At 42.4% G+C, this 18,378-nt stretch overlaps 1 protein-coding gene across 2 annotated transcripts; it reads right to left on the bottom strand.

Annotated features, from left to right (window-relative positions):
- Positions 1-5,311: 5,311 nt before the first annotated feature.
- Positions 5,312-14,100, bottom strand: smad7 (SMAD family member 7). Of its 2 annotated transcripts, none has more exons than XM_057360974.1 (4): positions 12,980-13,585; positions 12,193-12,246; positions 8,475-8,539; positions 5,312-6,200 (listed from the first exon to the last, which is right to left on the bottom strand). In XM_057360974.1, the coding sequence occupies exons 1-4, from the start codon at positions 13,434-13,436 to the stop codon at positions 5,658-5,660; spliced, it is 1,119 nt and encodes a 372-aa protein (XP_057216957.1). In that variant the 5' UTR covers positions 13,437-13,585; the 3' UTR covers positions 5,312-5,657. The 2 variants fall into 2 exon arrangements, with proteins under 2 accessions (XP_057216957.1, XP_057216956.1); XM_057360973.1 differs by having other exon boundaries at positions 5,313-6,196; positions 8,474-8,539; positions 12,980-14,100.
- Positions 14,101-18,378: the final 4,278 nt, after the last annotated feature.

Below are 18,378 nucleotides of genomic sequence, written 5' to 3'. Positions count from 1 at the left end.
CTCTCTCTCTCTCTCTCTCTCTCTCTCTCTCGAGTCTCTCTCTCGAGTCAGCTTCAGTGCTAAAAGTTCATTATCACAATCATTATATAATGTTTAAAACACTTGTTTTTACAGACTCTAGATGCACAAACCTTTTACTCGCGCTATTTTATCTTTTATCTATGAGGTTGTTTTTGGATCAGACTCCTTGCATCACAGCATCACACAGCATCATGAACAGGTTCGATTCTTGTTTATGGTTCTGTCACCTGCGTAACTCAAGGTAGGTGTGACCTTCTTGTTGACATCAACATCGTGTGTGTGTGTGTGTGTGTGTGTTCCCATAACATCCCATAATCTCGTCTGTCCTTCACCGCAGTGATGTGTTGATGTGCAGTATTGCAGTACCCTTTATCTTGATTGTTTTTGGACTGTGAGAACATCCATCACGTGAAGAGGCCGGAGTGAAATGCCAAACGTGTTCACACACACGAGATGTTACACGTGGTCAGAATGAATGATGTTTTATTTCTAGGAAATTATTTGTATTCTAAGTATGTGTGTGTGCTTGTTTACAGGCGTTGTGTGTGTATGTGTTTACAGGCATCACACAACACACACACACAAAGGCTAGAAAGTGGAAACACGTGTGTGCCAGTAAATAAACGTGTGTGTGTTGAAGACTCCCTACAGTTCTTCTTACAGACACTTTAATTAGATAAAAGGCGTCTGGATTAAAGGCAGTTCCTTAATGCAAACACCCCTCCATTGTGCTGGAGCTGATTTATGGGGCATTAGCAGACAGAGCCGCCCGGTCAGGAGCTCGGCAGGTGGGACAGACAGCAGTCCTCCACCCCCCACTGACGGACATCCAGCCTGCTGTCACCACACACACGCACTCACACACACACACACGCACGCACGCACACACGCACACACACACACACACACACACACGTAACGCCGCTGTTTTTATTATCTGGTGTAATACTTGTTTTGTGGCCATTACGAGAAGTGCTGATTATTTTGAGAGTTTCAGATGAGTCACGTCTGAGGTTGTATTTAACTAATGATGTTGCATCTGTCTGATTCAGAGCCTGCTTTCATTTAACATCACACACGTTTATTTCTGTTTGTCTGAACTGTGCTTTATTGTTTATGATGTTTATTTGTTCGTTTTCTCTTGTAATGATTCTCCACTGTTTAACTGAACACAACAGAAGCGAAATACTTCATGACTTTTGAAGGCGTAGAGATAAAAGCGCGTGTAAATGACATGTTAAAACTCCTGAATGTGTTCTAGTAATCTGGTGATGACATCATTTGCATTGAAATCAGTCTGTTTGTTGTGTTACACATGCATGTGAATCTGTCGTCTTGTTTGGAGGACTAAACAAGTGAAGCGTTTGTGTTGTGTTATCTTATGAACACCGTTTCTCTGATTTTCTGTCTTTTAGAATCTACTGAACTGCACTTGACTGGTTCTGTGGAGACAAAAGTTTGAATGTTTCTTGCCGTTTTTTACGTGTAGGCCTGCACTGTCTTGTGTGTGTGTGTGTGTGTGTGTGTGTGTGTGTGTGCGTGTGTGTGCGTGTGTGTGTGTGTACTTCCACACTGTAAATTACAGCAGTTCACAGAGGAATTCACACGACTCAGCTTTTCCCCGACTCGCTCTCTTTTTTTTCTCTCTCTCTTTAAAACACTTGTTTTTACAGCCTCTAAATGCACTAACCTTTTACGCACACTGTAAACGCATCCAACGGCCACACCAAACACTGTTTTTATTTAGTTTATAGAGATTAGATGATGTATACAATAATTTTTGAAGACAATCTTTTCCGGGTAGGTTGATCTTGTTCTTAAAGGGATAGTTCACTCAAAAATGAAAACTCATTATTTACTCATTCCAAACCTGTCTGACTTCAGAATATCTTCTTTGTGTTTCTCTTCCTCTGACATCAGTCTGATTATCAGTCATTATCTGATGTTTCTAAATTACACCACAGGAAATCAAAAAACACTAGTCACCTTCTGTCTGCCTCTTTCTGTCTGTCTTTATCTTTGACTTTTTTTGGTCCAGAAAGTTTGTTCTGAAGACGAACCTTTTTTTCTGAAGTGTCATGTGTCCAGACTTTATCCTTTTCATAGATAAAATGATTCATGTGTTTTATGATTTGTTCTAGGTAGGGTTTGGTTTAGTCTGCATTAAATTTGAGTCATAAAACCTATATAATCCCTGTGGCATCTTCACAATTAAATAACGTCTGACTGGAGGTGTCATTGAAGTCACAGCCCATTTACACACCGATGACCAACTCACCTGTCTAGTAGTGACCAACAGCGTGTGAACATAACCAGCGCTGTCTATTAACCAGGTGAGATGTGACTGATTTGTTGCAGAACTAACACTGGGAGAGAGAGAGAGAGAGAGAGAGAGAGAGAGAGGGTGTTGTCTAACTAACAGACAGATCGGCTCCAGTAGACGCCTGCGGTTGGCTGGTCATTCGTAGTGTGTGAAGAGTACATGAAAAACATTCCCGCTCATGGGGGCAACAGCGTTATCAGAGAGAAAATGAAAAGAGAATGAGATGAGATAAGGTTAGTCCTGCTGTCAGACAGGTGAGAGGTGAGACCCCTGCTGCAGGACCACAGACATCATCATCAGATTCACACACGAATGCTCCTCAGTGAACCTGATGTGAAAAATATGAATTTTGAGTATTCGTGCGATTTACCCAGAAAGACGAGCCAACATATAACAATCTGATGTCATTGGAAAACATTTTAGTTTCACCATTTTCTTTCATTAGTTCTTTAAAAAACATGCTTTAGAGAACCAATAAACGGATCTAAAGAACGCAACATCATACTATCACAAAAAAAAACTTCCAATTCATTTCATGAAGTATACATGAGCAGAATATTTTATATGTACTTCAAATGTGGCCTACACTGTAAGAATTTGATGTAATTTCGCAGCAGGTTTGCCAGTAACTTACTGTAGATTTAATGTACAATTTCTTTTTAGCGTAAACTTGCCTAGTTTATATATTTTTCTTTCATAAAACAAGACTTAAAATCTTGGGTCACATTTCTTGTTATGTAAATGTCTCGTAATTTAAGAAGTTTTAAATATTTTTACAGAAAACAAGAGAAAAATGCTAAGGAAGAATGACATTTTTTGCATTTTGTTGCTGCGCTAATGCCAGTCTCTTCTTGCTCATTTTGAATCTCAAAAGTAAAAGTGTTTTCATTTTGATTAAAGTAATTGAAAACAGTACTAATTGGAAAGTATATTAAGTAGTAATTAAAGATACAGTAAGTTACTGGCAAACCTGCTGCAAAAACAACACTAAAGTTTTAAAGTGTATATATACTAAATTGGCCCACTTTTTAGTTTAGTTTACTTTACATATCCTGTTTTTCTAAGCACATTTTTACAACATGTTTTATTGCACAGATATATAGGAAAAAAACACAGAACAATACAGTGAACAAAACAATGTCTGCACTTTTTTCCATTAATTTTCCTCTCCAGACAAAAACCAAATAAACATTGGATTATGTTTTTCTATACTTCCTTGTTTTTAGTTAAAATCCAAAACTACTGGCCTGAATAACTGTAAAATCCCAATTTAATCACACAGAAGAACTCCACCAAGCAGTGTTCGTGCTAAGAATGTTTTTTTGTCAAGCCCAGCAGACAACACAGTCTGTTTTTCTTTTGTTTTGTCTGAGCCGAGTTGTTTTTAGCATCTCAGGATGCCGGACTTATCAAGATGGCTGCTGCCCGGAGCAACCGGCCCGTCTCTCCGTGAGCTGCTGATGTCCCATTCTACACCAAATAAACCCACTAAAGCTTTTTCACTCCAGATCACCTTCACAGTGCATTTAGTGGTCAAGATTTGCCAAAAAATGGGAAGAGTAATATCAGCGATCTTGTGACTTTTCAAATCAGTATTATTAGACATGAATCTGATCTGGGGGAGCATTTTGGTATTAAATGTCACTGCGTAAATTCTGTGTATATTAATTTTTTTGTGTGTATATTGTACCAGTTTTTAATATATTGTATTGTGGTTGGTGTATTTATTTGAGTAAATTGTCACACAAACTGCGCTTCTTCTAGAACGCATGAATGACACCAGATTTTCAGAATTCTAATACGAATGTTATTCATCCTTCAGTTGGTTATAAAACATGACCTTTGACCTCAATGACATCAAACCAAGCAGCAAATGTTATTTATACATCATTTTTCAAGAAAAGTGTTATCGAGACATTCATTTAGTCCATTTGTTCTTCACTCATCCGTCTCAACGTTTTTAAAAGCTGTCATGAGTTGGTGTTGAGCTAACAGTCGTGCGTTTGTTATCTGTTTGTAATAAAGCGTCTCCCTGCAGTCGTGTGAGGTTGAGGCGTCTGTCCGGGTTTCCTCGTCAGCACACGATTTAGACGCTTTAGCAGCGTTCGGATTACAGGACCGGAGACCGGCGTGACACTAATACCCACGAATACCCTTCAGACACGCTCGCATGTGACCCGAGAGACAAACAAACTTACTTAACCTTTATTTTGTACTTTTTAAAATAATTTTGTAATCATTTACCTTTGGGTCCATCTGTCAGGCTGTCGGGTTCAGATGGAATCTGGGGCTGTGAATGTAGGTCTCTGTCTCTCGGGGCCGGTCAGGTCAGAGCAGGCTTACGGCCCTAATCCCCCCACCAGACGTCCATATCAGGAGAGACAGTAGGAGGTGTGGCGGCAGTCTAGACGGGGCCACAGACGAGACCCTCCCCCAGAGTCCTGCTGTTCCTGCCACACATTCAACCCCCGGGGCAGTTGATTTACACGGAGGGAATGTGCTCTCACAGTAACCCAATCACATCGGCAACGTCATTTATTAAGAGCTTTAACTAGAACATGAAGCCATGTTCTGTGGTTCACCGAGAGACGCTGGGCTTTAAAATCATGAAGGTCAACGTAAAAACAAACTTAAAGGATAGTTGAACCAAAAACGACAATTCATTATTTATTCCAAACCTGTATGACTTCATTTCTTATGCAAACCACAAAAGAAGATGTTTTGAAGAACGTTGAAGAACGTTGATAACGAAACAACATTGACTACCGTTGTGTGAACACAAAACACAGAGACATTTCTCAAAATATCTTCGTTTGTGTTCCACTGAAGAAAGACTCGCTCGCATACAGGTTTACGACCACATCAGAGAGAATAAATGATGACGAATGATGAAATTTTCATTTTTGGTTGAACTATTCATTTCTTCAAGCAACCGCTTTCCATATAACACCAAATGATTCAAATAAAAACAAATTCCAAAGCATTTTGAGTATTTTTTGTTTAATTTTGGCATTTCTCTTGTCTGCATTTATATTAAGCAAAGTGCATCTTCTCATTGTCTGGTCAACACATTGCACAATACATAAATAACAATGCATATAAAACTTCGTATTTACACGTAATAATATATTTATATTTAACATAAAATACATCTTAGCTTTAATTTCACTTTCATTTCATTTAATTTCATTTCATTTATTCAACCAGTCCAAGTGAGTTTTCCTTTGCGTTCTTTCTGGGGGGAAAAGAAAACCGTAGCCCGCGAAAGGTAAGGGCTAGTCCGTCTCCACGGCGATGAAGGAATGGCTCAGCGTTATCGGTTATTGAATATGACCTCGAGCCAGCAGGGGCAGCTACTGATGAACTGTCTGGTGTAGCACTGACCCCAGCCCTTCACGAAACTGATCTGCACGGTGAAAACCGTCGGCGGCTGCAGACTGAACTCGTGGTCGTTGGGTCTCCGCAAGCTTTTCGCCTTCTGGAAGTCGAAGGCCTTTATGGAGAATCCGGGGAACACTTTATGCACCAGCAGCGTCCGCGAGTCCGGGTTGTCCAGTGTGGCCGACTTGATGAAGATTGGATAGCAACTGCGGTTGTACACCCACACGCCGTCGGCCTCGCGACTGAGCTGGATGCCGTAGCCGATCTTCGCCCGGACCGTTTGCACCAGCTGGCTCTTGTTGTCGGAGGCGAGCTGACCCAAGCAAAAGCCCGTGCCTTGAGGTAGGTCGTAAAAAATGTCCAAAGACGACTCCTGGACGGAATAGAGACGCCCCACGCGGGTCTTCTCCTCCCAATACGCCACGACGCACCAGTGAGGCTGTTCTCCACGTTCCTGAAGAGCCAGAGAATCTGCCGAGAGATGAAGACACCAGGTTAGACAAGATGCCAGGTCGAGCAAATGAAAGATAAAACGCGATGAGAGAAGAGGGGAGATCTTTAGTTCACACAAACACACGCACAAGCGCTTTTTGTTCTGCCAAACCTATCGAGCATCTTTAATATCGGCGTTCGTGAGAGACTGTGAGGAATCTGGCTCTAGCACTCGCCCGTTCCTTACGCCAACATCCCTTCTCGTTTGTGATGTCACGACTGGCAATTCATGACAACACAAAAGACATGCAGCTACAAATATTCGAAAACGTGCAAAAGATGCCAAGAACTCCCAGAATCCTCTGCGAGCGAGACGTCAATTAGCAAGAGCCGTCATTAAAACCCTGACAAACATAGCCGTAGTAATTTGCCATGATATGAATGTCATGATATTCTATGTATAAACAAAAGCGTAGTGTACATACGAGCTGTATGTGAACAAACATAATATACAGGTGGGGGGGTTAGTCTGTCTGGGCTTGTCAGCACGTCTCAAACCAAACACACACACGCCAGCATAAAGTACAGACTCCAGACCTGCTCATTATGACGGGTTGACACACAACGCGGATCCTAAATCAGACCTGAAGAACAAACTTAAATACAGTCAACACAATGTTTAGCTGTTGTGTGTTTGGTTGCTATGTGCTGCACTGATGCTATTTTAATCTTGATAGTTCACCGGTCTCTGTTATGACAGCATTAACACAACACACACACAACACATACACACGTCAAATCCCAAACTCTAGCTGGAAGCAGACTGTGCGTGTGTATTGCTCTGACAACCACACTTGATGAAATCTAACATTACACACAAATACTACTGCACAGGTACACAAATGTGTGTGTATGAATGGATGTTTTGTGTGTGGGTGTGGCGTCTGTGTGTCCGTCGGTTGAGTAACCAAGGTGTCACCCGACTGACATGGTGACAGCCAGACGCAGAGTGTGTCCTAAAATAGATTGTGTAACATGACACACACACACACACACACACACACACACACACGAGTGGGTCAATGGCAGTTTAGGATCACATCTTGTGTAGCCTCCAGCTTTCAATGGACATCCTGAATTGTGTTAGTTTAAATGCTCTCTCTCTCGCTCTCTCTTGTTTGTGGTTGAGCTGAAGTCAAATCTCCATTTAGAACTGAACCGCCTCAGGTAACAAACCATCTATCCTCAATCCACACTGACTCCCTTTAGTCTGAGCACTCACATACCAAACACACGCACACACACACGCGCGCGCACACACACACACACACACACACACACACACACATCTGGTTTACTATCCCCGTGGGGACAGTCCATAGGCGTAATGTTTTTATACTGTACAAACTGTATATTCTATCCCCTATCCCTAACCCTATCCCTAAACCTAAAGATCATAGAACACTTTTTGCATTTTTAGATTTGTAAAAAATATTGTTCTGTACAATTTATAAGCTTTTGTGCCCATGAGGACCTCAATTTTGGTCCCCACGGTGACACGAGTCCCCATGTGTTGGTGTGTATTCAGGTTTAGGTCCCCACCGGGATATACAAACATGAACACACACACACACTCACACGCACTCTCCTCCCTTGATCCTTTCCTCTCTCCGAGCTTCATTCACTCACTCCAACAGGAAAACACAAGTTCTGAGATCTTATTTTACATCCAAACGGTTGCGATTCTGCATATTGATGCTTTACATGCAACAGCCATGAAGTCAACCCTAAGAAAACAAATGAAATGTATAAATAAACGTGTTTTCTGTTAGAGGCCAGAATGGCTTTTCCTTCAGTAGAAATGCAGATTGAACTGGGGGAGAGGAGGTGTTTGTTTGTTGTGTGTCGGTACAGTTTCATCCACACACACAAGAAACACAAAACAAATGCCGGGGCCGTGGAGGCCAGAGAAGGGGGGTGACACACACATTCACTGAATAACCTATAGCACACACACTCGACTCTGAGCTCTGTACTTTAACATGTGTTTATGTAAAGCTTCCATCAGTTAGCCCGAAAGACCCCTCACACACACGCCCCGCGCTGAATTAAACACCGTCATAAAAACTCTTTAAAGTCATGTAATGAGAAACATCTGTACGCAGGATCCCAGCCTAGAGCTAGCATGCCCCCCCGCTCTCTCTCTCTCTCTCTCTCTGTCTAAACACTCTTTCGTCTTGTGCATGTTCACAGCTACAGAAGAACACGTGAAGGAACAAAAATATATAGGATGATAGAAATATACGATGCTCTTACCTGAGAACCCCATAGGGGCTGAATAAACCGTTCCCCCGGTTTCAGTGGAAGCAGAACCTGGAGAATCTGTGGAGAAAGAGAATGACAGCTGTCAATCACAGGGTTAAATAACCCGAGCGCCTCCTTTGACACGGTGTCAGAAAAACAGACCGCCCTCCTTTCAAGTATAACGTTAAACACTCCGTTTCCTCTGACTTGTGTTTTTCCATGTGAAATGTCAAAGTCTGTGCCAAGAACGCGGTTTGCGTGAGAGCTGTAACAGAAATACCCCGGATCGTTTTGGGGGATGTACTACATCGACGGGGTAGCCTGAAACCGTCTCCTGTAAATCTGACAGACGGGAAAAACACAACAACTCTTTCATCAAGCCATATGTTCTGATCTAGGGTCAGTTTCGGCGTGTATTCTCAATCTAACAGTTGCACGAGAAAGCACATCGTATCATAACATTTCCCAGCGCAGCTAGCTCCAGAACTGTGCGGTTACCATGGTGATTTTCGGTTCGCCTGACCAATCAGATGCCGCGTGCTGCAGAAATGCGTGGGCGCCTACTCGCTATTTTTGTGTCGCTAACAAAGACAAGACGTCTGAACTTTTAGGTTGAAATAAAAAGGACAAATGTTTGCGACGCGTTAATATGTTAAGCGCTGCGTGGTAGCATAATAAGCGCGATAAACGAAGTTAACAGACTTTGTGGTCACATACAAAACAGACCCTCTTCTATACCAGAAATCTTCTATATCAGGTTTGTAATGTACACACAACAAATAATTCTGGTTTGCAAATATACAATTAAATATACATAAGAATAGGCTAAATATAGGCCCCTACATAATACATAGTGCAGCATAATACATAGTGCAGCCACAGCACTTTTCTGAAGTGCGATTTTAAAGTTTACTTTCAGAGGACGCTTCTGAATATTTGTTCATTTTGAGGTGAACCAAACAAATTAATATTAACAAGATGCGCCACTGCCATTACAATGAATGGGGAGTAATGCAACGCTCCAGCGAAGGAAGTCCCGCCTTCCAGTGAAATCAGTATCAGTATTGACTGACGATTCTCTGGGGCGGGGCTCTCGTGATGCGCTTCAGTAGATGAAGCTATCTCGAACATTTAAGCTTAGCAAACCCAAGTTATGGTACAGTTCATGTCAGGTTTAATTATTGATAGGACATATGCTGTTTAATTGTGATGTTTGCCAGCGATTTAAAAAAATATCTGCCTTCCCCCATTCAAGTAGATAGGACTGTGGACTTGCTCTTAACTGCCCAGAGGCGCTGCACACATGGCCGCCGAGTGGCACGACTTCCGTAACCGGACTTTGGGTGAACTGTGAAATGACGTGGCTCACAGAAGTGTAAAGGACTGGACACTTTTCACACGCTCAAACCTGAATCAAAATCTCTGACCGCAAAACAAAAGTTGTTCACTTTTAAACAGCCCATCTTCGGGTCAAGCTGTCTCACCCAGCCCAAGAAACTCCCTCGATTATTACACGAAACCCTAAAGGCTGAAATACACTACAAGACTTCTGCTCAGATTTTCAGTCTGGACTTGTTGCAGAAAGTCTGTGCCAGTCTGCAGATTTGATCACTTAGTGTGTTTCTATCTGAAACTTTCAAAAAGTCTGCATGTCTATGATGTCTAGTTTAAAAAAAATCTGTTCATATTTTAAAAGTCTTGTAGTGTGTTCCAGCCATAAGACAGCTCACAGACAAACTGTCGATCTTTGCCTGTCTGCCAGTCTGTGGGTTTTACAGTAAAATCGCAAAAAAAACTGATCAGGTCACGTCCAAAACACTCTCTAGTTTAAGTGTTCAACCTCGTTTTTTAATAACACAAAACTCTAAAATACAAACACACAACACTGGGTAAGATAGCCTTTCTTTTTCTGTATGACATCAACATTTTTCTTGACTCATTTTGGATTAACTGTTCAGAATGTCACCAGTATATTACATCAATAAATCATGTCTAAGCACAGCGAATGCTGTCTAGGTAGGCAGCTCACTGGGATTTATCGCAGACCTGTCTGACTGTTAAAGGACAGTTCACCCCAAAAAACTGAGAAAGTTTTTTGTATCATTTACTTGACCACATGTCATAAACCTGTATGAAGAAGATAATCTTAAGAACACTGAATTGAACCCAATTGACTGATTTGCACACAAAACAAAAACATTTCTCAAAACATCTTTTGTGTTCCATAGCAAACATGCTTTCAAGCCAATGAGGGCGAATAAAACGACTGATTTTGTATTTTTGGTTGAACTAGGCTTTCACTCTATCTGTGGTAATGAAACCTTTGTGATTGAAATGCCTCTATTAGCATGCATGGCTGTTCTAGAAGAGCATTGCCAAACTTTCCGACTCTCTCGTTTGTGCTGCTTTGATTGTGAGTTTAAACCGATTGATATGCAAATGTTTACATAGACGACGTCTCTTCGCACCTCGCCGTCAGCAACGTGTGAACGTGGGATGGTTATGCATGTGTGTGTGTGCCTGACAGACAGTCTGCCTCATCCTCATCCTGACGTTATCACGAGACGCAGTCGCTCAGAGCCGATGAATTTACACACGAGCGTAAACGTCCTCTGCGTCCACGGATGACAAATAACTTCCTCTCTTAACTTTCTCTTTCAGTCAGAGAAAATCGACCGCCTGCTATTGTTCTGCATGTCGTCCAAGAGCCGTACTACGCAGCTGATGGAGGTGTGTGCGCGTCCCCGCAGGAAATGTCCCCAAATTGGCTTTCCTGTCTTCCACCACACTGCGTCTCCCGTTCGCTACCAAACTCATAAAGAGTCGTTCGCGCGCACACACATTCTGTCATAAGTGTCATAAAACATTACCAGACACAAATCATGACGTTCACGGTCTAAGATTCACGCAGACAGGATTTCAAAACAAGCACCCCGTCCAGGCCGGGCTGAATTTCAGCGTGTTCTGACTCTGAGTAAGCGATACGGTTTCTGTGAAATACCGTGAGGGCTTTTGGCTAGAATATAGAAGGATCTTTACGAGACCGATCGGCAGGAAACTTCGTTCTGGACTCTGCCAAATACAACACGCTCTGCGTGTTGCTTATCTGCAGTGAATACACAGGGCACACTTATGAAGCGCACGGCATTATGGGTAGAGAGAGAGTTCACTCAGAGGAAAGAAACAGGCACTCCCAAAACCTCCGATTAATTCGGAAGATAAATCAGCTCGGAGCTGTTCCCTTATGTGATCCATGCTTCCGCTTTTATACAAACTACTCATCTACTCTCTCTCTCTCTCTCTCTCTCTGCGGCAAAACATTCATGCAGACAACCCCCCCCCAAAAAAGTGGCAACGTGCCACCCTATGACAGCAGCTTCATTCTGTCTAAACTCAATCATAACATATCGCACACAGATCTGGCATTACCGTCAGTGTACTTTCCTATGTCAGTGCATACGGTATGATTGATTCCCAGAATGTCCTAAATAATACCGCGGCATCGTAACGCATGTTTTTACCGCGGTACGCTTCCGGAGAACGTTTTTGCCAAGACAGATGCATAGCGTGACGATATTTGAACAGGAAAAATAATAGACAGACCGGAAGTTACACTCCTGGGGAACAAAATGAAGGAATTCGCGCGTGTGACGTCACCGGCCTCGTGTTGCGTCATTGCTCCGACTAAACCGTACGCTTGAAATTGAATTCAATATAAGACTTCAACTTACCAGGTGGTTTAAGAAAGTCCGTGGGATATTTTGAGTAGGGGGGCGGGGGGGATTCTGGAAAGAGAGAGAGAAGAGTGCAGTGAGTGGAGATGTGGGCTGATGATAAGGCCTGGCATTCTCCAGCAGAAGAAGTGTTTGTGTAGTGTTGAGGGTTAGAGGCAGGACAGCTCTGATAAACACACAGCCGCCTGGCGCCAGACACACACGCACACACGCACACACACACACACACACACACACACACACACACACACACACACACACACACACACACACACACACACACACACACACACACACACACACACACACACTGATCACTGCGAACTAACTTCACACAGCTTTAAAGTGTGTTGTGTATACAAATAATCCAATAAGAAACTAAATGCGGAACCTGAAACTACAAACAAACGGTTGTTTAATCGAAAATTCAGAACTAGTTATTGGAAAATGAGTAAACTACCCAACAACACACAGACCATGTAAGGTTTATCTGCCTACAATATTCATTATAAGACAAAAATAAAAAAAGGATGCGCACCAAATAAATGCCTTAAAAACGGAATGATGTACTGTGCATTGAATAATTATTTTCTGTTCTTATATTTTTTAACTCTTAAACGAGGACCTTGTAATGTTTTCGCCACATTTAAAACTGCAATTATGACATACATGACACAAAACGTCACTGATTTACTATATCGTTTATATGACATACTACATCACATAAAGTGATCTTCTCTCAAATGCAAATGCATATAGGAAAGAGCGCAAGGCGACGTCTTACCGAGCTCGCACAGTCTGCTCATATGATGCGGGTTGCAGCACACGAGCTCTGGGTTGAGTTTCCCGTAAGATTCACAGCACGACAGTCTTTTTAATTCCGAGGAGTGCCGGAGGTCCGGCCACCGGAACACCTTGTAGAGCAGCAGCGGCAGCGGGTACGACTGTTGACCCAGCCGGGCGTCCACTTTAGCGGGCAGCAGGAGGCAGGGACTCTTCGCTCCCCCCTTGGACTCCACCGCCTGCAAAAGCACATCCAACTGTTTCTCTTTGATCTTCTTCAGGATGGAGTAGGTCAGGGCTTTCAGTTCGGCCTCGGTGCCGGGGTTCGGCTTACCGCCGCCCGGTTTCCCGAGGCAGCAGCCCGCGGTGCCGCGCGTCCCGGTGTCCGCGTCGCCCTCCGCGGGCGCGCGGCTCCTCCAGAGTCGCCGGACGAGCCCCGACCGTTTGGTCCTGAACATGCGGGACGGCGAGAGGGTTCCCCGGCTAAAAAACGGCCATTTTGTCCGCAAATCATGAAGATCCCGGGGTCCGAGTCCGGAGCCGGAGAGGACGCGGCGGAGAAACGGCGAGCAGGAGACGCGCAGACGATCTGTTTCATGCGCCAGTCTTTAATATTTCACCAACCGAACCGACACGAAACGAAACAAGAACCCGTTTGAGATCCAAAAAACTCAAATCTACCCGCAGATTGTCCGGTTTGGTGCAGATAACGCGTTCGCTCTGATGTCACCCTAACGACAAATCCACGAAACGGTCCGATATTAATCCACACGAGCACTGATCCTGTTCCGTTCCTCCAGATATCACCAAATCATGTGCCCCTTTTCTTCAAGCCGAATCCGCGGATCTGATCCAGTTGGCACCGGCGTAAAAATCCACGTCTGAGAAACGGAGAAAGTATTTTAAGCGCTTGTGTTTCCTAACGAATCTGGGCTGTGAAATGTTACGACGCTCGGAATATCCCCCCAAAAATCCTCGTTCAAATCAGATTATTCCCAAATCATAAATGCGTGGAGATCCCGAGCCTGGGAATCAGCAAGCGAGTTGATCAGAACTAAAACACTGAACGACAAGAATAAGACCAGGCGCCTCTCTCTCTCTCTCTCTCTCTCTCTGTGTGTGTGTGTGTGTGTGCGCGCGTCTCTGTGTCTCTCATTGGCGCGCCACGGGTCATGTGGTTGTCTAGACACCCTGTCGCTTTGAAAAAAAAAGAACAGGCAGGAAAAAAAGTGAATGTGTTGCGCAAATATGAAACAAAGTAACACGCAACATCAGACTGGATGTATTTGGCAAAGAGTTTACAAAGTTACGAAGTAACGCGCGCTTATGAGATGTGTTTATGAGAAATAGTCTCTCTCACACACACACACACACACACACACACACACTGGCGCCAAGCACACAGGTACACTCACGTTAAGTATGAAGCACGCACAAGGATGTCACACAGTCATTACACTCAACAAATATTTATTATGCAATCGTGACATTTCAGAAGGGAACACATCCCTCCTCCAGAACTGTTTGTGGGTAAATTGAAAAAAAAAAAACATTACGTTGTGAAATGTGCTACAAATATATTGCGTTAACATCAAAAGAACTGTATGGGTACATTATTGAACAAACTATAAATGTGTTATTTTTAAGAATTATGATCATAAACACGTTAAGTATGATAAAACTATATATTTATATATACAACATGAACATTTATCATGATAATGTTGACTTTGGCTGTGTTTGTGAATGAGCACCGCGTAGTGGTGACAAATAAAACACCTCATGGACAACTGACCCAACAAAATACGTTCTTCTACTGTTTTACTGACGCAACAAACATTTCTCTGTTTGCATTTATGAAGCATTTGTAGCTGAGTTTCATACATGTAAGTGTACATGAACAAAATGTGCAAAACGACGTACTGGAAGAAAAAACTTCACAGTAGCTAGTCCACGAAGATAAAAGGTTTGGCTTGAAAAAATGAGTTACAATAAGGTTGGAGCACAGGTATAAAGGAAAATGAATTCGAGGAAGAGCAATATTAATAGCGTTTTTCTCACACTTAATCCATAAGGGATGCTTTAACTGGCCATTCATTGTAAAGGTCAAACCCCCATCAAGCAAACAGAATAAAGTAGTTCCGCGGGTGTTTTTAAAGGGATGAGGGAGGTCACGCCCTCTGATCAATGGAAAGACACAATGGCGCGCGCCGGGTGACTGCAGGGTGACAGACGGGCGGCGCGCGGACACCGTCGCGCCTCACGTCACAGTGACCATTATGACGCAGCACATGTGTGGCCTGACGCTTCGCGAGCACTTTAATAACGGAATGACATTGTGACACAATAATCAAACGATATGAATAAACGCGCTAATCAAATACAGAAAGTGACTAAAGGACAAACGAAAGACAGGACAAAGTCAATAAACTGCAACAGAAAAATGTATACAAAGTTCAAGCAGTGGGAATTGTATCCTATCTTCGGACTTTAGTAGCCATCCCATAATGGACAGAGAGAGAGAGAGATAAGATCATGTTTGTGGTGCAGACAGAGCGCTGTTGTATTGCAGACAGTCTGCGTGGCTGCAGGGCGCTGGAGAGGAAGATAATGATGATGATGATGATGATGATGGCTCGCTATTGTTCGTGGATTCCCCACTGGCGCCGCGCGAGCTCATGAAGATCTGTGGTGTCACACATTCTCATATGAAGTCGGGCTTTTGCCTATATTAAAAAAGAACAGTATGTTTCCTGATGTAGCCTTTTCTGTTCGATTCAACTTCTTCTTTTATGTTTTCTTCATTTATTCGAGTTCGTTCGATTCTTTTAACGTTGATGGGTCGCCTCTATTGTTTTATACAGTACAGCAACAGCGCACCTTCTCCCTGTCACGTGCTTCAATCGTGCCCATACAATCAGTTTAACATGAGCAACACCGGTAGCTTTAGATCACGGCAGATTGGTAGTCTTGCATCTTATTTCTGCTCCTGATTTTAGTTTGAGCTGTAGATGTTGTTCATCTAAACGCAGTATTGCATGCGACTCATGGCTTTACATTGTAATTTCACATTTTAGATTATATTACATCTTTTACCACATCACCACATCCAAATATATATATATATACATACCAAAAATTAATTTTTAAGACAACATTATGTTTTTGTTTGTTTTTCAACTTATTTTTACTGTTCTAAATTGTGTCAGGCGTATTTCACTGGTTTTCTGCAAACTGGACATTGAAACAAGTGTGTGAGCTGTAGTTTCAGAGAACCTCTGAGACAGATTAATGGTCTGCTGGCAGATCTGACATGAGCCGAGTGTGACGTGACCACAGGAAAACCACTCCTTAGATGAGGTCAGAGGTCAGACGCATGGGCTGGTGACATTAAACCAGATCATGCAGAGAAATGTTTGAGTGGATGTTCTTTGGACTCAAACAGCAGATCATTTCAGCGTCATGTCAGTATTATCATTTTTTTTTCTATCATATTGTCATCAATGAAAATAACAATGTTTCGACATCTGAATGCACCAGACGCTTTGAAAACACACAACATTTTTAAGCAATATGGATCAGAAACATCGAGTTCAATGCGGGTGTCTTTTCTGGCAGATTTTTTTCTCTGATTGCTATACATTTGTTTACTTAAATGCAACACTAAATGTAAGATAATCTTCGCAGATTGTCAATGATTATTTTAGGGTGCATTGTCCTTTTAACAGCTGAGAGGTTTGATAGAGAGACTGCAGTAAACGGGAAGTGTGCTAGCAACAGGGAAGTACACACTGCAGTCAATGTCGTCTTGTCTAGCGTTGAACACAAACAGACATAAACTCCCTCTCGCGCTCCGTCGCCCCAGATGGGATGCCATATGCTGGGCTCTATCCGCCGGCTGACTCTCTCTCTCTGTCAATGAAAGGTATCGTAAAGACGAAACTTCTGAGAGTCGGTTGACCTCTAGACCTCAGTTTTACGAGTCTTATACGACATTGAATTGCTCTGTTAAACTTCAAGCCGTATACTCGAGTCGTTCAGAAAAGAATGTAGCCGACAAGAGCTCAGTGATGCATTTAGAAAAAGACACCCGTTAGATCAAGACGAAAAAGCAGAAAGTGGTTGAAAGTGTTTCCCATCAAATGAGCCCTTGTTTAAAATGATAAGCAATTCTAATCTGATGATTCCCTTAACAAACAGCACTTATCAGTAAGCTCACTGTCTGAATGACAATGTTCTGCTTTTAGAAGATGAGAGGATGGTAAAGGTTCCTGTGTGACGGCACCTTTAATGTTTCTTTGTCAAACTGTGCAAAATGCCAATAGCATCACGGTCGCCACGGTGATGTCCCAGCCATGTCGGAGTGGGTGGGGATTGTAGACTGACCCAGACGAATGACCTGCTGTCGGCTGTCTCCAACGCACGTATCGGGAAATACCCAGACAAACAGAGACACAAAGACACACGCGGAGACATTTGTTCACAAATCTATTAATATTAACGGGTAAAACTATCCATAACGTCAACAACAATTAACAAGTAGACATATATATTCTTAACAACAAAACGTTTCTAAATCATTATACCAAACAATGAAATTCTTGTTTTTGTAATCAACATGCAAATCAATCATAAACAACATAGAAATAATGATTCAACATGACTTGTTTACATGTCTTAGGCAACATGTTAAATGCTCTCTCATTCGCTTTGGATAAAAGTATCGGCTAAATGAGTAAATGTAAACGTAATTTCTTTAAAGCATGGAATCAAATTGTAGGAATTTGTGACATCAATGTTCATTGTACAGAAGTTTTCATTCAAATCATTATAATGATAACATCATTTGCAGAATATTTCTATTCTTTTTACTGAAGGATTTCTCCAGAACAGGTGCACAGCGTGAAACAATGCGGTGCGACCAATTGTAAACGGTACAATGCTTGCCTCATGAAATATTCATCAGTGTGGTACAGTTGATACTCTGACTGACCGTATACATTTGTTCGTATTCCTATACATCACTATACCGTCGAACAGGAACCCAAGATTGAAAATGATTAACTGTTCCAAGTGAAAAGCCCACGAGCAGGCAACTTACAGATCTACACATCATTACAAATGCAGCGGGTGCAATAAAATACATCATTTTCTAGCTTCTTGTGTCTGATAATAAAAATTCATCTTATTAATCAACACGATGCCACAGTCTGCTGGGAATATGATATTCACAATCCCACCGTACATTTATCTATCACATGAAAGACAGAGCCAGGGGTAGAGAAGGTGACCTCACAGGTAAGAAAAAGAACCTTCAGCATCTTTTTCAGCCATTTTCAGGATTGTCACATCCACAACGGTACATATTCCTCATAAACGGACACATGAAAATGAAGTTAC

The sequence above is a fragment of the Triplophysa rosa genome, linkage group LG19, assembly GCF_024868665.1.
Source record: "Triplophysa rosa linkage group LG19, Trosa_1v2, whole genome shotgun sequence".
NCBI lineage: Eukaryota > Metazoa > Chordata > Actinopteri > Cypriniformes > Nemacheilidae > Triplophysa > Triplophysa rosa.
This window is presented reverse-complemented; position numbering and strand designations above follow the sequence as displayed.